Here is a 23,951-nt window from a genome sequence, read left to right as displayed (position 1 = left end):
TTCCGACACCTCACTAACTTTAACTCAGTTACATGTTTTTCAAAATTGCTGAGGGTCGGGGGTTCCGACTTGAGTTGGGAGTTCCGACGGTCGGAAGTCCCGACATTCTTCGGGAGTTCCGACGCCTCACAACATCACTGTAACTTAGTTACCATTGGCGTAGTGTGAGTCATACCGGACGTGGCCGGTATTGCAACGGCTATAAAATGGCTAGTTTTCCAAGGGGGCTATAAATACCCCCAAGCCTCCACCTTTGGAGGCTACTGATTCTGCTGAGATAGACACACGTTTTTGAGCCTTGCCAACTCTCCTAAACCCTCTCTTAGTGAGTGTGTGATCCAAATTGCAAAATCAATTTGTGGGTTAAGAGAGAATTTGAAAAAGAGAGCAAGCCACCACTTGAGCACTTGTGCATATTGTTAATCTTGTGATTCGCATTTGTTACTCTTGGACTCTTCGGTCCTAGACGGCTAGGCGTCACCGGAGAGCAACCGAGAGATTGTGGTTGCTTCGGAAAGTTTGTAACGGTCGATTCCGCCGCCTCGGAATCATCTAGTGGAAGGAGGAAAAGGAGTTGGAAAAGACTCCGACTAGAGTGACCTTCGTGGTACCCTCTAGGGCTGACCTTTGCTGGGTCGCCCGCAGCCCCCTCAATGGAGAGTAGGACTCAAACGAGTTCAAACTTCGGTAAAACAAATATCGTGTCTTAATTCGCATTTCATTTGATATTTGTGTTGCTTTAGTTATTCTGTAGGTTCTCTGTGTATTTGACTATCTCTAATAGTCTCCTGCAGTTTGGATTGAAGATAGAAATCAAAAGGAGCAAGTTAGGGGCGGTTCCACTGAAGTCGTGGATATCGGACACGTCCGGTATACCTACCGGACACGTCCGGTATTAACCCCTGCGCCAAACTAAATTGAATTGTGTTCTAACTCTTTGATTGTAGGCGTTTGGCTCCTAGATTCATTTAGTATCTTTTATATACTCTGTGGCTAACTTGTGAGGGGTGATACTCTTTATTTGGAGTTTCCATTTTTGGAAACTCACTTTACTAATCGTTTCCGCTTTTAAAGGTGTTAATTTTCAGAAACGCCTATTCACCCCCCTCTAGGCGGCATCCTAGGTCCTTTTAGATGCCTAGGACCATCGTTTGCAGATGTAAGGTCCAGCACACCATCAAGGCAGCCGCAGTCTCGCCGGATACAAACAAGCATGGATACGCGAATTTATTTATCTATTGTAACGCTCAGTTCTGCCTGATTTCTAATCATCGTGCTGTCTTTCTCGCAGTCGACGTCACATAGTGGCCAAGCTTGCTCGGACTTCCAGGCATGGTGTATGGCCCACAAGGGCAAGGCGACGACCGACGTCTCCTTCAACCTGGAGGACCTGCCCGAGACATACACGAACCTGAGCATCCACTCCCGCATCAATGAGTACACTGAGGTGGCGAGGTCACTCCATGGGCCAGACCATGATCCGAGCACCCAAGACTTCGATGGAGAGGCCGTCATGAGGGTGGGCAAGGCAAGAAGCATGGGCGGTTCTAGCTTGGCGACGGCGTCATCGACATGGCCTCTACTCCCTCTCTCTCTCTCAGATCCGAGCACGGAGCACGAGCGAGAGCCCGGCCATTCGCACATGGGCGACCGCTGCACAGCACCGGGTCGACACACTCGAGGTTATTCCTATTTTACTCGTCATACATTGATCTTTACACACCTTAATTAGCTTTGTATTACTGAAACATTGGAGTAAAATATTACAGGCCCGGTTGGAACAAGAAATGAGGCAACGTCAGGAGCTAGAGGCCGGGCAGCAGAGGATGGCGGCCTAGCTGGAGGCCGAGCGGGCCGAGCGGCAGGCCCAGGCGCAGAGGCTGACGAACATTACGGACTTCCTACAAGGGCTTGAGCAACGCGTGGGCTTCTCTCTGCCAGCTGGGTTGTTGGTTCCATCTCCGCCTCCACGTCCTGCAGCTGCAGCTATTCCTATGAGTATGAAAGTTTTTTTACTTTCGCTTGTGCTTTGCTTGTATGGCCTCTACCTTCCTAGATTAGCTATCCAAATAATCTTGTCTCACATGCAATCTTTTCTCCTTTGTGCAGTCTCCATCTAACGGTGGTTCGAATAATCCACCTCATGCACCTCCGAATGATGGAGCTAGGCCTTCACCACAGTCGCAGTGGCCGAGATGAGTGCATGTTGTATTTTTTCATTTGTTGTTCACTTGGTGATGGACTTGTGATATACTTGTGATGCACTTGTGGACTTTGATGGACTTGTAGATTTATTTGGATAGACTTGAGCACTTATTATTATATATGTGATATATATTGTGATGGATGTTATATGTGCGGATGGATGTGTGGATGGATGAGATATATGTGATGGATGATATATATATATATATATATATATATATATATATATATATATATATATATATATATATATATATATATATATATATATATGATATATGTCTGTATGAATTTATTTGTCATGATGGAATGTAAAAAAAATTGCCGTTTTGGGTCACTTTGCCGAGTGTTGCACTCGGCAAAGGACCCCGTTGCCGAGTGCCATGGTCACAGCACTCGGCAAAGCTGGAAAAATAGGCGCTCGAAAAAACATTTTTTTCAGCTTTGCCGAGTGCCATGACCATGGTACTCGGCAAAGAATTTTTTTAAAAAAAAAAATCAAACTTTGCCGAACGCCGGCCAGGGGGCACTCGACAAAGAATTTTTAGAAAAAAAAACATCTTTGCCAAGGGCCGGATAGAGGGCACTCGACAAATAATTTTTTTTTTAAAAAAATCTTTGCCGAGTGCCTGTAGGGTTGGCACTCAGCAAAGCGACCGTCAACGGGGCCGACGCCATGACGGTCGCTTTTCTTTGCCGAGTGCCCCCGGGACTCTCGGCAAAGAGGGCTTTGCCGATCAATTGTTTACCGAGTGCCGTACTCGGCAAAGGCTTTAGGCACTCGGCAAAGAACCTGAATCCAGTAGTGCTGTGGTCTAATTGGAAATATTGTCAACTCATCAATTAGCTAATTTTGACCACGTGCGAAAGGATCTGTAGCCTAGTGGTAGGACCTCACGTCCTAGGTTCAACTTTCATGGGAGTGACTTAATTTTAGTCCCACGGCTTTTAGTGGTAGGCAATGTTTTCGTCGCCAGCGAGGTGCGTCGATCTATTCCCAAGCCAGACTCCGTTTTTAGTCCTGCTGCACACAGCACCAATGCAAACGTATCCATACTGGCCGTGTGGGCCCTCCAACGTGCATACATCTCACGCCATGCGTGCACTACCGTGCATGAACCTCACGGACTTCGGGACATCACATAAGCACCCTATTAGGCACACGTCGCAGCATGCAAAACACATGCCCAAGGGCCAAGCAGCTAGCTCTACCTCTACGAATATATATTTTATATCTGTGCCAACATCATCGATAAATCACACGCAACGCAGTAGTGCTCGTTTAATGTGTATGATGGTACAATACGACCATTTGACCATCAGTATTGTTAGTGACGGCCGGACTGTTAATTATCTTTGTTGATTGTTCCATCCTGGTCACAGTATGTATACTCCGATCCAAATCAAAAGCATCGCCACTTTTGAAGCAGTATATATGAACTACAGATAAAAAGTACTACTAGCTTGCAACTTCGTACTTTCTTACAAAAAAAATATAACTTTACTTTTCCCATGCAAATGTAATGTGCAAATGCATGCTTCTCGCATATATATGGGTTCTTTGACGACACATGCATGAGGCATGTTTCTTTTTAGGTTTGGACGCCTCCGATAAGATATTCCTGCTTGGACAAATTTAGAGAAGATCCAGATAGAAAATGATCAGACACACATATGCTAGCTACCGTCACCAGACAAGCACACATAGAAAATCTGTAGAAAAGCTGAACAAGGACAAGGAGCCTGCGTGCACTTGTCAACAACTCATAGCTACTACCACTAAAGTAGTTTTGACCCTGCGGAGGAGCTGAAACTCGATCTTGCATTGTGACTTGACTCATCTAGATATTGAGAAGTCAACCTGAAAACAATAACGGGAATTTGGGGTCAAGTCGTCAGCTGGTCTATTAATTTACACGTTAGAGATATTCTTGTTTTCAACGTTAGGTCATGACCTAGCAGTATACATATCTATGATTAATTAGCAATCGTCCAACCATTGAATTATCATTCCGACTTGGTGTCCTAGAGGGCAAATGGAGCTAGCTCTTCCTCATCGTTCTAAAAGAAAAGAAAAACTAGGACATCAACGACCTATGATCTCACATGGGCTACAATTTTCTGAGACACAAGCATTAAAAGTTCATATTTATTGCCTACAAGTAATAAAAATACTTGGGTAAGGCCCTGTTCGCTTGTCTTATGAGCCGTACTATTTCAGTGAACGCACAATATTTTTCTCTCACAACAAATCAGTGAACAATACTTTCAGTCATAACTTTTCAGCAAAGCGAACATGACCTATATCCAAGGTTCTAAAAGACGTGGCATGGAATTAATGAAGATCATGATAAGTTGTATCGTCATGGAGATACAGCTTGCGCACAATATATCCAAGGTTAGAAAACTGTGTACAATTCTTTGGGCCCATTGTCATGGATAGACGCTACTGGAAACACCATTTTTCCTATGTGCCAAAAAACTGTCAGAAAAATTAGTTCCGTCAGGCATATCCCAGTATAGGTTGACAAAAAAATAGAATTTATCTGTGAGCCTCCCGACAGAAATATTTTCCAGACGATATTTCTTTGACGGATGCGTGACAAAAAAAATTTAACGTTAGTAGGTCCAGTATGTTGTCAGCAACCGTCAGGTTAATTTATTTCCCTGTAGGCTTACTGTCAGGGATATTGCTAATTTCTTTGTGGGTTTTAGTAATTTTTCTGTCAGTCAACTCTCAGGGCAATTTTTTTTCTCAATTCACCACCAGAGAAATTAGTAGATGATAGAAAAATATCACAATTACATGTTATGTTCCAGATGCACCAAACAACACATTATATGCATAGCACAATAATCAAGCATATATATTAGAAGTTCCATAAAAGCTTACAAAGCATTCAATACGGGCCAACATACCAAAGGTTCTGCCCTCACAAATTACATCTAAAATTCTACTACTAGCACCATATGTTGCTTCTAATTTATACATGTACAACCATGTCACCTACCATGACATCCTAGTTTTAGCCAAGTTCATCTAACATTCAATTACTACTAAGTTAACCATCCATGGCCATACATGTTCAAAAGACAAAAGACAGTCACCAGCTTATGTTGTTCAATGGACAAAAGTCACTTTAACAACCCATGTGCTATTTCTGCCAATAGCAACCTTACCATATATATCCCAAATCACAGAAGTCATTGATGTATGATCCAGCATTGCTGCCCCCATCGTTGTCGTCAATGTCCTCTTCATCACTGTCCTCTTCGTCCTCTTTGCCCCATTCGTCCTCTTCATACATGTCCTCTTCATTCATGTCCTCCTCCGTATCCTCTCCTTCCATGTAGCTGTCATCCATGTCCTCTTCGTCCTCTCCATCCATGTCCTCACCATCCAAGTCCTCACCAACATGGGATGAACTAGTGGACAGCTGCAAAATAATAATACCATGTAAATATCAATTGGATTTTAGGGCTGATAAACATTAATTAATTGTCTTATACATGATTTTATTTTACACCAGCACCATACATGAAGCATATATAAGTGAATAGTGGCCCTGACGAGAAATAAAATAAATTGGCATTCCATGAAATTCTAGATCTGAAAGAATTATTTAGACATGCACAAGATTTCAAAGTCTATTTCATCATCTACTAGCTTTGTCAAACCTTCATATCCTCGTGGAACTAAATTATAAATTCCTTAGTGGAGGTGGCAAGTTTCAGTATAGCTAGAAGTACAACTTACCATGAGGTTAAAACTAAGATGGAAAGTTGGAAACTACAGTAACCATCAACATGAGGCCACTCCCTCACTACTGCACTGCGTGTTATCATTCTGACATCAAAACATATCAGCTGTCTACGTTTAGACCAACTGATTTTTTTTTTGTCATAATTAATACCGATTTCATAGGTATAGTATCAAGTTAATGTACTTATATTTGCTTGTAGAGCTGCAAGGCGCCTTTTATGATTTTCTGGAACCTCCTTATCCAATTTGCAACAAAGATCCTACATCCAAACACGTATAGCAGTTCAAAAATAAACTACTAGGAGTGTGCTTTCTTTAATCAATATAAAACAGATTTATTGTGTGCATAAAACATCCCTAGTTAATACTGAAACACCAAAGTTACTCCATGAGCATTAACCATATAGTAGAAACAACTGATTTTTAGGATTTCTATTCATAATGTTTATCATGTTATTGATAAAAAAAATAAAGTAACACTTATCTTAATCAAGACAACAGTGAAGCACCAATTCTAATAACAGCTATTTAGCTATATGCCAAATTAGTAGTGTATTTGTTAGATGCCTTCAATTTGCCGCTTAACATACATCCACATAAAACCAGCCCAATGTATGAATGAATCAAACTATAAACCCCCTAATCTACCAATAAAACAAGCCCCGAGATGGCACCACTGCTCTCTCTACCCTTCCAGAACCATTGCTATCCCTTTCCTCCAAGAACCACTAAGTTACTTCCTGCATTAATCATGTGTGCTATGAATGAAACAAAAAAAAAAAACAGATCAACTACCTGTAGATCTAGCAAATGCCTTTCACAACTTGGATTGAGGTTGTCTCAACTGTGAATCTCGTCCTCCCTAGCAAGATGGATCTTCAGGGGAGAGGGAGGGGTCAGGCTCGACGAAGGAGACACAGGATACCGGTGGGTTACTGATGGCATGGGGAGGTCAGGAGGGGGAGGTGGGCGGCGCCCCACATCTACCGGCCATATAAGCCGTCGGTCAGAGCACGGAGAAGCCGCCGGCGTGGGGCCTCCGACTCCATCTACAGGCGGCCGGCGGCAGCTGAGAGCGTGGGGGGCGACGGCGGCAGCAGAGAGGCTGGGGCTGGGGCGGCGGCGGTTGAGAAGGGGGTGGCGGTGGGCTCACAATTGGGACACATTTTTTTATGAGAGAATTAGAGGCGCGTGGAGGAAGCTGAACTGCGCGTGTGGGAGAAGGGGAGGTCACGAGGATAATGTAAGGGGTTTTTTATTTGGTTTCCAAAGTGCAGCGCCAATACTCGCGGCAAAACACGCGCCAATGAATTTTTCGGTGCCAAAACGCCCGGGCAGCTAACTTTCGTGGCGTCGAAGGACAAGTCAATTAACATGTGTGTCATCCGACAGAAAAATATAAAGCACACAAGGATATTAATTTAATTACCTTGTGAGCCAATTTTTTTCTGTGTGTTCCATAAAAACCAACAGTTTTATTCATATTTTTCTGTGCGCCGAGAGAACCGACAGGTTAAATAGAATTTTTCTATGAGTAGTTTTACGCCCGATAAATAAATTACATGGCACACAGGAATAATGGTGTTTCCAGTAGCGAGAAAATATACGATAATTAACTATTTAGATGCCCCTAAGAAATAATACCATGATATTATGCATTGGGTGAGTTATATCATAAGTGTCATGACAATATTGGAAACACCGAAACAGTGACATGATATAATGCAATGCGAATAGTCTTATTGAAACATACATATGGAGTAATAATTGACTGACTACTCATAATGGTTCAGTAACTTTAGTTTTACGTACAAATAGAGAAAAGAAAGAAAAAAAAAGCAGCTAGCTGTAGACAATCTATCCCTTGCATGCTACTGAGTCTAGGCGCTGTAGACAATCTATCCCGGCTGGTCAGGGTCTCTCTCGGAGTCGGAGTCCGGCGTTGAAAATTCCTCCGGGAACTGCACGGGGAAATGATCCGGCAAAACATATGCAAAATCGATGATCCAGCACAGTACAAACAGAAACCAGGCCACATGAGGATTGCGGAATGCAATGGAAAATCCAAGTTAGAACAGTTGTCTGGAAAGTTGCGCATTAGCATGCATGTCTCTTCTGTGCAGGGAGGTCCGAATTATCCATTGCCCTGGACGTACTGGAGCAGCGGATTGTCGAGTTTCTTGCATATGGTTCTTCATCGCATGTAGGGTACGCAGATGTACACTCGAGGCCACACGCCAACTGATAGGCGAACAATATTTTTGGATGCTAGTCTTCGCTGTTGGTTCAACTCGATTTTACACGGTTCCATATGGCCAATGCAAGTAAATATTCAGGTAACGATGCATGCGTTTGCGTATGCATAACTGCATATCGATCAGAAGATTTCAACATCGATCGATCCATGCATTCATGTGAGCTAGCTGTGAGGGTAGTTATATCATCGAGTTCACATCCTGTTTATTAGTGGCTATGGGAATGCCGGTGATGAGGAACAAAGGTTGGTCACTTCCGGTTACATGCATAGACATAGTCACATAGGACATTTGGACTGTGTATGTGGCAGCATGCAGAGGCACAGTGTGAACATGATAGACCAAGGCGTGGCACTGGCTAGCTTGTGAAAATGGACCAACCTTTCCTAGCTAACTCAAGACTGCCGCCTCGACAGCAAGAGGAGTCGGCTGTTTGAAACTCAAGACCATGGAAAACATTTTCAAGGTGGACCATTCGGGGCACCAGACCAGAGTAGTCTGCCCTTAATTTCCTTTTATTCTTTTGCGGAGTATATGCTAACTTTCTTTAAAAGAAAAGGACCGGGCTACTTTTCAACGCTTAGCTTTTCGACCCAGCTGGCCGATATAGAGCGAGGCCACAGGCTCTCTCTGGATTCTATAAATCCAGCATTGCTCACATTCTGCTCTTGCCACCTTTGGATGATAGCCTTGTATTGAAACACTGTAAACACGTTCATTAGGAGCTCATCCTTTTGCCTCCAAGTGCAAGCAAAACTCACATTCTAGCCTAGTCCCCCAGGCCCCGGGCTCTTGCTAATAGTTTACCTAGTCCAAGCTCCATTCATGCCGGCAAACATGATCTCCAAGTACTGCGTCTCTACTTAGTTTTCAGCTAGTTTAGTTACGCAAGATATATATGATACATGCATATTTATAGTTAAGGATTTCAAATCAATTTAACAGTAAGTCTCTCCCTTTTGTCTGATGATCCTCCATCTAGGTTCCTTGAGAAGTCTGTCCTTCCGCTGGATGCTGCACCCATCCATGTGAAGACTACTGGAGGAGGTACATACGTATACATACGTGTACAAATATATATGAATTAAAGATCATGGCATGGCTCTGTTTCTTTGTTCCTCGTTGCATTCTTCGCGGTTCATCGGGTTTAATTTACGACTTCCACATGTTACTAACACTACAATTCAGCTCCTCGGACCAGCGTGCTGCGCAATCCGAACATGGAGAAGCTTCAGAAGGGCTACCTGTTCCCGGAGGTGCCGATCGACTTGACCTTTGACAAGCGTAACTCACCATGTCCTTCCTTCCTAACGTGTTTGATCCTCCTTAAATATCAGATTAGCATGAAGCATGAAGCTCAGCTGAAGAAGTACCCTGATGCCAAGGTCATCAGCTTGGGCATCGGCGACACAACTGAACCCATTCCAAGCGTCATAACATCAGCTATGGCCGAGGTATTCTTTCTTCTGTGAACTTCTCATCACTCTTCTTGCCTCCTTTTCTGTTGAACATGAACAGCATGCATGCATGAGAAAGTTTGAGTCAATGTAAAGCTACATGAGGCGGTGTTTAAGCAAAAATAGTGTCAATACGTTTTTTTTAAAGCAAAATATGTACTTCTGGTATTTTTCATCATATATATAAACAACAGAAGTGGTTTACATGCACGTAAGGCAGAACCTTCCATGCAGGGGTACGGAACGATCACCGAAGTATACTGGAAAATGCATGCGTGGCTGGTCGATCAGTATTCTGATCAGCTAGCAAAAAAAAAGTTAATTTGATAAATAAGATCTTACCATAACATTATATATTAATGAGATGTTATCTCAAAGATGAATGCTATAAAATATATTGAGCAAGACACTGGAGGGTCTAGCCGTGACGATTCAAACTTTAATTACATTGGACCCTGCAAGGACCACACCTACACTATATATACCGATAAAAATTTGCTGGATATTAACGGTTCAGATGTGGTGACAGTCAGGTGAGCTTTCTAATTTTGCCAAGGAAACTAATTTGGGAGTGACAATATAGCCATGGCTGATAATTCTAGAACAACAGTCTTTTTGGGATGGAGAAGTATATATCAACACCGAATTATTTGTTCACGTTATATACCACGTCGTACTACCAGATTCTCACACGTTTCGCTTACATAAAAAAAGTTTCGTCTAGACGGAGAAGAACACGTTGTAGTATTCGGTAAGTGCCAATATCAGTCCCGGCCTCTGCCCCACCATCAGTCGGGAAAATAGCTAAATGCATGCACCCGTCCCGTCAGGTTCTGAATCTACAGTAGGAATAATGTCATTTTGTTTTACATGCTTCACTTTTTCTACCGAGAAAGTTCCTTCTCGTCTGTCAAGGTTTTCCTCTCGTCTGTCACTCTTATATTAGCGTACGTCACTGCTGCCACATCATGACCCTCCTTATTCTCGCCATTTTCCACACGTAGAGCCACCACGTTTGTTTCTAAAAAAACTTACGTACAGTTACAGCTGGCCGATCCTTAAAAAAAAAAATACACCGACCCAAGACTCCAAGAGAGCATTTACAAATATACTCCGTAGCATTCTTCGGTGTTCGGTCAACGGGATGTCTTCAGATCATGACAAGTCGTATACTTTTTTTTGAGGAATCGACATGCCGTATATTGACTGCAGAGGACAAAAAAAGATTCGATGAGAGCGACCCTTGAACAAATCTGCAGAAAGCCTGCTTGCTGAATTTGGTGCGGGTTCATGCACGTCTGCAGCCACGCCCAGCCCAATCAATTTCCTTTTTGTTTTGGCCAAGATTATGTTATACTAGAAGAGTAATTTTATTTGTGGATTTGTTTAGATACATTACCAAATTACTTGTCCTGTTTTTGCAGTATGTACTTGCGTTATCCACTCCAGAAGGATACCAGGGTTATGGACCGGAGCAGGGCCAAATGGTAATGCAGATCCTGCCGAAACCGGCCTCTACACTGAACTCTAAACTGTAGTTAATCTGAAGCTAGGGATATCATGCACCTTATTGATTCATTACTATGGAAAAAAAAGGAGCTAGATTATTAACACACTCACTTTCAATTCACTGAACCTGCTTTGCTTCGCGAACATGTGCAGAATCTGCGGAAGGTCATAGCTGAGAAAGTGTACCCAGCCATGGGGATTAAAGAGTCCGAGGTGTTCATCTCGGACGGAGCGCAGTGTGACATTGCTCGCCTCCAGGTACGTAACATCATGCTACACATACACGGCCATCTATCTAGGAGTAGTCCACACACGCGTGTTCAATTCTAGTTTGCTTGCTAAGAATCTCATCTTCCTCCCGGCCCTCTGCACGCAGACGCTGTTCGGGCCCAACGTGACCATAGCCGTCCAAGATCCCACCTTCCCGGTACGTGCCGTCTCGCTCAGGTCCGGTTCTGCAGCAGTTGCTCGATCGGCTAGCTCACATGCATGCGCGCGCTTACGTGTGCAGGGTTACGTGGACAACGGCGTGATCGTGGGGCAGACCGGCAGCGCGGACGAGGCCGGCAAGTACGCCGGCATCTCCTACATGCGGTGCGCGCCGGAGAACCACTTCTTCCCGGACCTCTCCCGCGCGCCGCGCACCGACGTCATCTTCTTCTGCTCGCCCAACAACCCGACGGGGCACGCGGCGTCGGCGGCGCAGCTGCGCGAGCTGGTGGACTTCGCGCGCCGCAACGGCTCCATCATCGTGTTCGACACGGCGTACGCGTGGTACGTGTCGGAGGGGCAGGGCAAGCCGCGGTCCATCTACGAGGTGCCCGGCGCACGGGAGGTGGCCATCGAGATCTCCTCCTTCTCCAAGTTCGTCGGCTTCACGGGCGTCCGCCTCGGCTGGGCGGTGGTGCCCGACGAGCTGCGGTACGCCGACGGCTCCACCGTCGCGCGCGACTTCGACCGCATCGTCTGCACCTGCTTCAACGGCGCCTCCAGCGTCGCGCAGGCCGGCGGCCTCGCCTGCTTTTCCACGGAGGAAGGCCGGGACGCCGTGCGCCGCGTCGTAGGCGTCTACAAGGACAACGCGCGGGTGCTGGTGGACACCTTCGCGTCCCTCGGCAAGGAGGTATACGGCGGCACCGACTCGCCCTACGTCTGGGTGCGCTTCCCGGGCCGCCGCTCCTGGGACGTGTTCGCCGAGATCCTCGAAAAGACGCACGTCGTCACCGTGCCGGGCAGCGGCTTCGGCCCCGGCGGCGAGGGCTTCATCCGTGTCAGCGCGTTCAACAGCAGGGACAAGGTGCTGGAGGCCGCAGCTAGGCTCAAGAAGTTCCTGGCCTGATCGAGCACCGGCGTACGCCGCAGCACTGTTCCGCTCTAAAGCTCCACAGATCCTGCACCTGCACTGCTGATGATATACGTACGGACCTGGTACTGATAACGTACACGGGTTACATGGCTAATAACAGTGCCATGCTCTGAGACGCTTGCTAGTTGTGCTGGGCACTGATCAGTCCACAACAAAGCACGCGTACCAGACATGGCACACATATATATACCTATGTATGCATGTTCATTGTTTAATTTCGATGATTATCATCAAGACTTCCCCTTCTACAGTATCGGCTCATCCATTTCTCTATTTGTATTTTTTGATGATTGGTGTTTCTCCAAAAATAAAAAACCATACATTGCATTGACCGATCCATGAAAAAAAAAAACCCAACAAGTACAGGAACACACCCGCCCAATTCATGACCCAGCCAGCTAGTGATATGTGTTCTCCCAGAGAAAAAAAAAATGATCCCAAATGGTGTTCAACTCATCATTTATCTTCAAAGCCTGTACAATAGGTACACACTATTACAGGTGTAGAAGGATTCTTTTCGAACGATGCATACAACAATACAAGGATTCTTTTCGAACGATGCATACAACAACATCAGGACGAAAATACCACTGAAGTTTATTCTGATTAGACAGTAAAGGACCCCTACAGCAGTTGCTCCGCAGCAGGCAGCTCAAATTCACTAGTAAAACTGCCGTAAAGTTACCATGGCAGCACTTTCAGCCCATAAGTTTACTCGCTTTCACTCTCTTCCTCGCTTTCTTCGTCTTCGTCGAGGTTCAGGTGGTTCAGATTCTTCTCGAGAGGGGGCAAGTCATCGTCTGAATCACCTTCAGATCCCTCCTCCGTGCTTTGCCGTGCTTCCTCTGTCCCTGTCAATCTAGCATCAATACCTCACTAATAAGTTTTATACTCTACAGACGGATAACTTGTGAAACCACATTACCGTTTACAGGTGGCTTTGGAACACTTGAGTTACTTGATAACCATGAGTTCTGCACATTGATAATCTCAGATCCATTTTCACATTGGGAGTATGCTTTCAGGAGATCTCTGCATATTGTTACAATGGAAAGGTATGAAAACCTGACCTAAATACATAATGTGAACAGGGCATATCAAGTAGGATGGATACAGGCTCGACATTTAACTGCATTTACTGCTAAGGATAAACATGAGTAATAAACTAGAATATTATATTCATGGATAACTGAATGTCTCTATCCATAGCATTGCTGGATAATGAGTACATACAAACTTTCTTGTAACATTTGTTGAACAATGGTAATAGTATGGTACTATGGTATAATCGGGCAAATAGGGCAGAGTGGTTTGCCCTCACACCATCCTTGAATTTCATCACGATAATTTAGTTCATTGGTGTATAACCGCTTCAGTAAGATTCACCGTCAGTCTAGATATGACTACACAAAAATTTCCACTGAACTGACCTGTTTAGAGACAAGAATGCGTGACCCCACTTGAATTTCCCAAGCAGCAAATGTGCTGTATCTTCCTCCCCACTGCAAATATGTACACAACATTAGCTGATGCCTGAAAGCATCTAATTATAAATCAAGCTACAGGATTATATGAGCTACATATTCCAAACAATATTGTTAAGCAATGCTTAAAAAATTTACCATATTATGAGGGCTGCTGATAAAGCTTCCACACAAGAAAGTTCACATGGGCGACCATAGTTCACAGGATTTGCCGCTACCAACCATGGTACTGCAATTATTTAAATAAAGCACAAATATCTTTAACAAATCCAATTCCAGTTTACATATATGAAGCCATAAAAGAGGTGTGTTTTTGATGGAGCAGCCCCTGGCCAAAGGGCGCCTAGCTCAAACGGTTAGGTGGCCCAGCGGCACTCCTCAGGTCCTGGGTTCGACTCCCTGTGGGAGCGAATTTCAAGCTGAGGTTAAAAAAATCCCCTCGTCCGTCCCCATAACCAAAGCACTGGGGGGGGGGGGGGGGGGGGGGCACCGGCCCAATTCTCACTTGGGCGACGGAAAGCCACCGTGTAAGGGTGGGGGCGGGGGTTCGGGGGTTTTCTCGGCCTGGTGAGAAGGTCCTTCTTCTTATTTGTAATGCTGCGGGGGCAGTCTTAACCCCCCTGGTCGAGTTTTTTTTATGGAGCAGCCCCTGATATTGCAAGAACTCTGATCGTTGCTGGAGAGGAGCGAAAACTATGGTCGTTGGCTGGGGCTTGAGGAATTTCTCTCCTGACTGCCCCCCACTCAGAAAGTTAAGATCCTAGTGCGCTTATATGCTAAGGATCAGAGAGTTTGGGGGAGTTTTGTGTGAGTTGGCGTGAGTTGGTGTGAGTGTGTGGGCATGCCTTTTGGCTAGCCTGGGGTGTGTTGTATGGGTTCTTTGATTCTTTCCCTTTTTTCACTTCTTAATATAATGATGCGCAGCTCTCCTGCGTTTTTCGAGAAAAAAGCCATAAAAGAGGACCTACTTCATTATATAGGTTCTCCCTTGTAGGGCAATAGGGCACATAGTGAGCGTACATATTTGGTACAAGAAGGAAAACATGAAAAATTCTCTTTATAACAAAACAAGCCAAAAGCACAGTCTGAATTGGAATAGCAGGGCCTAAACCTTTTTATGATCCCTTTTAAGCGGGGACTCAAACAAATAAGTTTTGCATTATATACAAAATCATTCTACAATAGTAGCTAAGGGGTGTGATTGGTTGCTTGGATAAACCAAAGCCTGCATAAGGGCTTATGAAGGCCAAACCCAAGCCAGGACAATCCTATGCAATTAGCTGGTGTTTGGTTGCTCTGCATAGCCAGGTTGCATTTCACAAGACCGTATTTAGTTGATTGCATATGGTAACCTGCCTCTCATTGTGCTGCGGTAAGATTAAAATCTTATCACCTCCCCTCCTCCTATCCTTCTCCTTCCTTAAGCTGCTGGTGCACCATTCTGCTAGACAGGAAGGCCAATGATGGGCGGCCGCCACTGCAGGCTCACAGCCTCTCAAATCAACCTTTGCTCCACTCGATCGAAGTTTGTCCCCATCGAATCGACATCAATACATCATCCATTCTAAATTGAACTCCTCCCACCCAAAATCTAAGCCAAGAAGTTGACATTGCCTCTGGGGGCATAGACGAGGTGGAGATGCAGGTGAACAGGCTGCATGAGGAGGCCGACGCAGGGAATGCCGGGGAAGGCGGCATACCGGAAGATGACGGGAGCAGCCTTGAATCACTGGACTCTGGCGCGGCTACGTTTTCATGCTCGTCAGACTTGGACTCACCCATGACCCCAAGCGAGCATCACCAATGCCAAGGTGGGCGCGGATGGGGAGGAGACAGAGCAGTTCATCATCGATGCCGAGCTGCTTGGCTGGAAACCCATCGTTGAGCTGCTCCATCAGGCTGCACAGGAATATGGCTACACGCACCGAGGAGCCGCTGCGCATTGCTGCTTCGTGGCCATGCTTCACCAGCATCTTAATGGCGGAGAGGGGCAGGGATGTGTGGCTGAGCTCCTCACTGACAATGTCTAGCTGGCCTGCAAATCCAGCTGATCTCGTGTGCAGGGTGTGGCATGTTTGCATCTCGCCACCAGCACCGGGTGGGACAGGCCGATGATACCTCGAGGGGCGCTCACTAGGCGGCGAGGGTGATGCAGGGGAGCCGGCAGACGAGGTGGGGCTGTGCTATGACTGGAGCAAGCATAAGAGATGTGCTCACACTGATGGGGACGGTGGTGTTGCTGCCGTGTAGGTGTGGCGAAGAGAGGTGATCCCAACAGCTGCACTGCCCAAGCCTGCATTAGCTACTACACCCAAAATGACCAAATTGCGCAATGCAGGCTAAAGTGTGCTCCAAGGACTGTGAAACCTGCATAAGGGATTATGCAGACATCCAAACATGGGTGTCCTGCATTCAAAAAGCCTTGATACAGTCTAATGCGGGCAACCAAAAAACAACCTAATATGCTGCTAGAATTCATGCAGAACAGGTAGGACAGAGTAATCCCAAAGACTACATACAAAAATCAAAATGAATAATGAACATATGAATCACTTATTAAAATTACAGTGAAATGCACTGGGCATCCTTAAATTTATCCTGAATTCTCAACTAGGTCCCTAAACTCTGAGGATCTGGGTCAAGTTTTTAAGTGGTTCACTCCAAGTGAGAATCTGGGTCCACAGTTCAGGAAATGTTTAAGGATCCCTAGTGCATTTCACTCAAATTATTAAGATATGATGATCTTACAGAGACGAGGAGCGCCACAACGTAGTTTCACAAAAGGGACATCACTTAAACGTGCCCAGGAACAGTCAACCACAGCCAATCCTTTTCTTTGCACAATAGGATGATCTTCCTTGGATACACATTGTGTTCCAACAGGGCTGAAAGAAAGAAAATTAAACAATGAAGTAGTAGAACTAACATCTCAAAGATCAGTTTTACTTGAGCGATTAACTATTGTCTTTTACAAACTCATATACAAGTTAAACTAACTATGAAAATGTTTAGCCCCATAGCTTATTTTACCTGAGAACAACACCACCAAAACGATTGGTCACTCTCAACTCCTGTTAGACAAATAACAATTTGTCAAGAACAGTTTGTGGTTCTTAGTGCTAATGTTTGACAAAATTCTGCTTATAAGAGAAAAAAAATATACTAAAGGTTTGAAGAAAATAAGCTTCAAAACATCATATTCAGATGTCTACAGTCCTTATGTCCATGACTGTGCCACATTTGAATTATTCATGTATTTTTTCAGTTTTAGCATTAGCATGTAGATTGGTCTCAAGAACATAAAAATGTTTAGATATTGTGAAGCAAGAGGTGCCTTACCTTCAAAAGCCCAAATCTTGAAAGCTTACGACCAGTGCATCTTTTGACATCACACTGGCCGAAGTCCTATACAGCAAACAAACAGAAGAGCTTACACACGGTGTGGAATAAGAATGATATCATTTAATGATTATATGTAAAACATTGCACCTACCCACATTGCAAGCTGAATTCTTGAACCTTTAAATTCGTCTTCTGTGTCCTCTGGGTTAAAAACAAAATTATTTTATTGTTAATACACACTGAGTCTTGAAACCTGAGGAATGATGTAAACTGATTTCATGAAGCTGACGAACACTGAACCCTTAAATGGATTTGCCAATAACTGATACAATATAATTAAGAAAGGATAGTTGGTATGCTCGCTCCCTGTAGTTGTAATCAACTAGCCTAGTCCAGTTTATCATTTTAGCTCACGTCCCAGACAAAAATGCAAAAATCATAATTGACAGTTGAGACAATCAGTATATTTTTCATGAAAACTTATCACAAAATTATACAGTAACTTAACCGTACACATTTAATTCACAGAACATCCATAAATACAAGAAAATGTGTACCTTCTTGCCTTGGAAGTGATGTGCCAGGGCCGTCATCACTGAAACTGAAAAATAAAAAGGGTGATTTTAACAACCATCTGTTGGCTATTTTTATAATCCAAAATAGCAATTTAAATTGAAGCACACAATATCCTCTGTCTGGAAGGTAAAGCAAGCTCAACAGGGTGCCAACTGTAATACCGCAACAGAAAATGAAAAAATTAACAAAAACCGACTCGGCCTCTATATAAAAATTTCCAATCAAAGCCTAAACACCGAGGTAAATATAATTTAGAGTTGAAACAGGGCTAATTACCACGAGGCTTCTTGCTTGGTATGGCGCGAAGACGATGAGGAGGAGGGTCCCCGGCCGCGCCTGTGGCGGTTGTATCCCATCCTGGACGGCTTCGAAGTAAGTAGGCATCAATCAAATAGCGAAATAGCTTAAGTTATGTTGGGTGCTCGGTTTCTCACATCAGGAAGGGAAGGGAAGGGGTGGGAATACCTTGTGTGTGCTCGTCGCCGGCGAAGAGATCGACGAAGACCTCGGCACCTGGCGTAGGGCGGCGGCGGCGGTAGCCCAGGGAGAAAGAGAGAGAGAGAGAGAGAGAGAAGCACGCGGGTCGAAGGTGGCTGCCTGCGGCGGACGGCGGTAGGCGGTAGCCCAGTCAGCGGAATTGTTCGGCCCAGGGAGCCCACCCGCACGGGCATCTACTGTTTCATGCATTTCTTTTGCAGTTTTTTTTTCTCTACTTTCTTTCATTTTTTTTATTTTTTACTTTTTATTATTCCCTGATTTATATTTATCCTCTCCGTGCGAATCACCATCACGTAACAGGAACTCCACCAGCCTAAATCGTCCAACTAATGCCACAAGATGCTAAAACACTAAGCAATACACTAGATGCTCTCCAATATCACTCAAGATGATGAAATCAAGTGTGGAAGTGAGGAGAGTGGTGTGCTTAACTCTCAAATAGTGTATTCAGCTGTTAGAAACTGTCAAGAGTGGCAAGGCCGGTCACTAGCTCTATTTATAAGTCCACAAGCAAATAGAGTCGTTACTCCTTTAGAGCAGCTTTCTGCGAGGGCACCGGACACGGTGATGCCTAGCATCGGACATAGCGGTGCCCCTCCCAACGATCACGTTCCAACCGCTAAAAACTAGTCATTGGGGGCACCAGACAGGGTGGCGGTGACCACCTGGCCATCTGCCCGAATACTCCTCTCTGGATTTTTATGGCGGTGCACCGCCCTTAGGGCGGCGGTGCCCGAGACGGTGACCAACCCCATTTCATCAGTCTCTAGAAGAAAATGGCGGTGGTACCGCCCTCCTCACGGTAGTGATCGAGCGGTGCACCGCCCTTAGGGCGGCGGTGCACACCGGACGCATCGGTGTCCGCTTCACTTCTCCTGAGTCTCGGCCATGTCTAGGTGGGCACCATCCTAGGGGTGACGGTGCCAACGGGCACACAGTGGCGGTGCCCATAGGACAACTCACTGTTCTCGGCCTCCCAGCCAGTCGCCGCCATAGGGTTGGCGGTGCACTGGCCAAGGGGTAGCGGTGCCCCTATGGCAGCATCCCAAGCAGAGTTTCGCCTCCTTTTCTTCACCTTTCTCACCACCTTTGCAAATGTGCTAACACTCCAAGTGTTTCATCATCACGTGCAAGTGTGTTAGCATTTTCACAATTAATTTTCAAAGGTTAATCACTTCTCATCGATTGTGTACTAGGCCTAAAATGCAATGCAAGTATTTCAACACCTAGTGGCACTAGATGATCGAGTCGTCCGATAAGAGCTTCCATCTTAATAGGATGACCATCTATCCTAAATGTGATCACACTCGCTAAGTGTCTCAATCACGAAACCAAAAAGCTCCTATCAAGTTTCACCTTTGTCTTGAGCCCTTTTTGTTTTTCTCTTTCTTCTTTTCTAAGTCCCGGAGCTTGATCATCATCACATGTCTACACCACCACCATGGACTTCATTTCATGTGGCCATCTCTATCCATGAGTGCCACCTAGCTATTTTACTTGGGTTGGACCATCCTATCTAGTCACACACTTAGATGTAAGGATTAGTTTAAATAGGTTTCATCAATTAGCCAAAATCAAAATAGGGCTTTCAATCTCCTTCTTTTTGGTAATTGATGACAACCTCCACAACAACAACAACAAAGCCTTTAAATCCCAAATAAGTTGGGGTAGGCTAGAGTTGAAACCTAGCAGAAGCAATCAAGGTTTAGGCACATGAATAGCTATTTTCTAAGCACTCCTATCTAAGGCTAAGTCTTTGGGTATATTTCATCATTTCAAGTCTTCTTTTATTGCCTCTACCCAAGTCAACTTCGGTTTTCCTCTGCCTCTCTTCACGTTACTATCCTGACTTAGGATTTCACTATGCACCGGTGCCTCTGGAGGTCTCTGTTGGACATGTCCAAACCATCTCAACCGGTGTTGGACTTGCCTCCACAAAAATAGAAAATAAATTTAAATTTGAATCCATGTTGCTTGCCTAAGCATTTTTACCATGTGTAAAGGATTTAGACAAGTTTCATGAACCCCATTGGTAGCATTTGCTTCCCCTACATATATGCTAAGAGTTTGAATTAAAAGCTTGCACATATGCATGGATTTGAGTTGTGAGAGAGTAATGTCTACCAAATGATGCTAAGTATAAGAGATAGACCTTTGAAGCGTGATACCAATCAGAGTGCACCAAATATATCATCCTTAGCACCATTAGTAACTAGACATACACAAAAACTAGAATACCCCAGTGAGATCAATATTAGAAGCAAGGGTCTAGTTTTCACAATATAAACACAAGTCTAGTTACTCAACCTATGCATGCTAGTTTTTTCATTTCATCAATCAAACCTACAACTAGCATCTACCACACAAGCATGGAATTTTTAAATTTAAAGCTTGTGCCATGCAAGCAAACATATGAAATGCACATACAAATACAACAATCAAATTTATGAGCTTGCTCCCCTCTACTTGTGTGTTCAAAATTTTAATTGGTCCCCTTACTTTCTCATATCTCTCCCCCTATAGTCAAAGTTCTCCCCCTTTGTCATTTAACATTATCTTTGTGCAATTTATCCCCCTTTGTCATCAATGACCATAAAGGTTCAATTTTAGATAGGTTAATATTATCAATGTCAATCAATGGGGTAAGGATCATTTTCCCAAAATTAATCCAATCTAAAACACTTGCCAAAGATATTTAACTCGGTTTGATCCAAGGGCAAGCTTCTTCACACCTCCAAATAAGGGTTATCTTGTACCATGTTGAGTTAAACACTTGTACCTCATTTTCTAGATCAAACACTAGGTTCACAAGCCCATAAACATGTCATATGCTACCAATAGATTAAGTTAATCATCGAAGCAATAGTGGTACCATACAAGCATCAAATTCATTTGATTTTCATAAATGAGCCTAAAAGGCATGAGGAATGACTAGATGCACTAGACAAGTTCTTAGCAAAGGATGTATGCATGCCAATCAACTTTTATCTTGGATTGCTCGAAAGAAGAGGCATGCCATATAAGTGGGGGTGCATCAACACATATTTGAGAAATCCAATATGTTCAACTCATTCCTTAGCTTGCAAAACCTTTTTTCATCCAATGGCTTGGTGAATATATCGGCAAGTTGATCTTCGGTGTCTACACTCTCAATGCAAATGTCCCCTTTTTATTGGTGATATCTAATCAAATGATGACGTACATCAATATGCTTTGTTCTTGCATGTTGAACCAGATTATAGGTGAGCTTGATTGAACTCTCATTGTCACAAAGTAATGGCACTTTCTTGAACTTGATTCTAAAGTCATTCAAGGTGGGCTTCATCCAAAGTATTTATGCACAACAACTATTGGCGGATATGTATTCGGCTTTAACGGTTGATAATGCAACACTATTTTACTTCTTTGATGACCATAAAACAAAGTAATCTTCCCAATAATTGATGTGACCGAGGTGCTCTTTCTTTCAACCTTGTATCCCGCATAATCCGAGTTAGAGTAACCAACTAGCTCAAACTTTGCTCCTTTAGGATACCTTAAACCAACATTTTGTGTATGCTTCAAGTACCTCAATATTCTCTTTGTAGCCTTCTAATGACTTTCTCTTGGTGAGGCTTAAAATCTTGCACACATGCAAACACTAAATATGACATCCAGTCTTGATGTGGTCATATAGAGTAGGCTTCCAATCATAGACTGATATAACTTTTGATCCACCATGTTGCCACTTATATCAGTATCCAAATTGCCATTTGTTCCCATTGGTGTACTTATGGCTTTGCTCTCATCCATGCCAAACTTCTAGAGCACTGTCTTTGATATACTTGCCTTGACTCATAAATGCACCATTCTTCAATTGCTTGATTTGAAGTCCTAAGGAAGTAGCTCAACTCTCTAATCATGGACATCTCAAACTCATTAGCCATCATCTTGCCAAACTCTTCATAAAAATCTTGATTGGTTAATTCAAATATGATGTCATCAACATAGATTTGCAATACAAACAAGTCCTTTCTAATCTTCTTGGTGAAAAGAGTGGTGTCCACCTTGTCCATCATGAATCCTTTAGAGAGGAGAAAGTCCATCAACCTCTCATACCATGCTCTAGGTGATTGTTTCAATCCATACAATGCCTTCTTCAACTTATACATATGGTCAGGGCTTCTTGTCATCTTCAAAACCGGGAGGTTGCTCAACATAAACTTCTTCATTGATGTAGCCATTGAGAAATGCACTCTTAACATATATTTGATAGAGCTTGAATGTTGTGGGCACAAGCATAGGCTAGCAAGATTCTAATTGCTTCCAATCTAGCAATAGAGGCATATATTTCTTCCAAAGTCAAGACCTTCAACTTATGTATATCCTTGTGCTACTAATCTTGTTTTATTCCTTACTGCTATCCCATCTTGATCTTGCTTGTTTTTATAGATCCATTTGGTTCCAATCACACTGTGTCCCTTTGGTCTTTTTACTAATTCTCATACTTGATTTCTTATGAAGTAGTTCAATTCTTCATGCATAGCATTCACCTAATCAACATCCTTCAATGCTTCATCTATCTTTTTTAGTTCAATAGATGACATAAATGAGAAGTGCTCATAAAATGATGCTAATCTTGACCTTGTTTGTACACCTCTAGAAATATCTCCAATTATAGTATCCAATGGATGATCTCTTACAATATTAGTTGGTTGGAGTATTGGAACATTGCTTGCACTTGCTTGGTCATTTGATTGAGATAATGTACTAGCCACTTGATCTTGCATATTGTCACAAGAGCCACTTGTACTTGCTTGATTAGTGTCATCTTGCACATTTGAGTTAGAGAGCACTTGCACTTGATCATCTTCATCATCATTCGCTTGTCTAGGCCTCAATTCACCAACATTCATGTTCTTCATGGCATTTGAAAGTTGAATGCCTCTAACATCTTCTAAGTTCTCATTTTCATCTTGGGAACCATTGGTTTCATCAAATTCAACATCATGCACCTCTTCAAGAGTACCACTTGCCAAATTCCAAACTCTATATGCTTTGCTTGTAGTAGAGTATCCAAGTAGGAATCCTTCATTACACTTCTTCTCAAACTTGCATAATCTAGTGTCTTTCTTCAAGATATAGCATTTGCAACCAAAGACCCAAAAATATATAATGTTTGGTTTTCTACCATTCAAGAGCTCATATGGTGTCTTCTCTTTCAAGGGATGACAATAGAGGCAGGTTGCTACAATAGCAAGTCATGTTGATAGCTTTGGTCCAAAAGGATTGACTCACATTGTACTCACTCAACATTAATCTTGCCATGTTAATCAAGGTTCTATTTTTCCTCTCAACAAGGCCATTTGATTGTTGAGTGTACTTGGTCAAGAATTGATGTCTAATTCTAAAATCATCACATAACTCATAAATTCTTGTGTTCTTGAACTCACTACCATTATCACTTCTAACTCTCTTGATGGTTGTTTTAAACTCATTATGTATTCCCTTGACAAA

At 43.6% G+C, this 23,951-nt stretch overlaps 2 protein-coding genes across 4 annotated transcripts; one reads left to right on the top strand and one right to left on the bottom strand.

Moving 5' to 3' along the window:
• The first annotated feature begins 8,901 nt into the window (after positions 1-8,901).
• LOC136535582 (aminotransferase ALD1 homolog) lies at positions 8,902-12,827 on the top strand. Its single transcript, XM_066527881.1, has 8 exons — positions 8,902-9,071; positions 9,206-9,270; positions 9,412-9,479; positions 9,561-9,677; positions 11,105-11,167; positions 11,343-11,447; positions 11,566-11,616; positions 11,701-12,827. The coding sequence occupies exons 1-8, from the start codon at positions 9,049-9,051 to the stop codon at positions 12,526-12,528; spliced, it is 1,320 nt and encodes a 439-aa protein (XP_066383978.1). The 5' UTR covers positions 8,902-9,048; the 3' UTR covers positions 12,529-12,827.
• A 160-nt stretch (positions 12,828-12,987) lies between these two features.
• Positions 12,988-20,676, bottom strand: LOC136535583 (uncharacterized). 3 transcript variants are annotated; one of them, XM_066527884.1, is made up of 12 exons: positions 20,608-20,676; positions 18,423-18,554; positions 18,234-18,322; positions 17,939-17,982; positions 17,533-17,582; positions 17,379-17,444; positions 17,070-17,110; positions 16,788-16,924; positions 14,178-14,268; positions 13,986-14,057; positions 13,481-13,587; positions 12,988-13,406 (listed from the first exon to the last, which is right to left on the bottom strand). In XM_066527884.1, exons 1-12 carry the CDS (start codon positions 20,659-20,661, stop codon positions 13,267-13,269), a joined length of 1,023 nt encoding a protein of 340 aa, XP_066383981.1. In that variant the 5' UTR covers positions 20,662-20,676; the 3' UTR covers positions 12,988-13,266. The 3 variants fall into 3 exon arrangements, with proteins under 3 accessions (XP_066383981.1, XP_066383980.1, XP_066383979.1); XM_066527883.1 differs by lacking the exon at positions 20,608-20,676 and having other exon boundaries at positions 12,988-13,400; positions 18,234-18,314; positions 18,423-18,765; XM_066527882.1 differs by lacking the exon at positions 20,608-20,676 and having other exon boundaries at positions 18,234-18,314; positions 18,423-18,737.
• Positions 20,677-23,951: the final 3,275 nt, after the last annotated feature.

Source organism: Miscanthus floridulus, chromosome 2, assembly GCF_019320115.1.
Source record: "Miscanthus floridulus cultivar M001 chromosome 2, ASM1932011v1, whole genome shotgun sequence".
Classification (NCBI taxonomy): domain Eukaryota; kingdom Viridiplantae; phylum Streptophyta; class Magnoliopsida; order Poales; family Poaceae; genus Miscanthus; species Miscanthus floridulus.
This window is presented reverse-complemented; position numbering and strand designations above follow the sequence as displayed.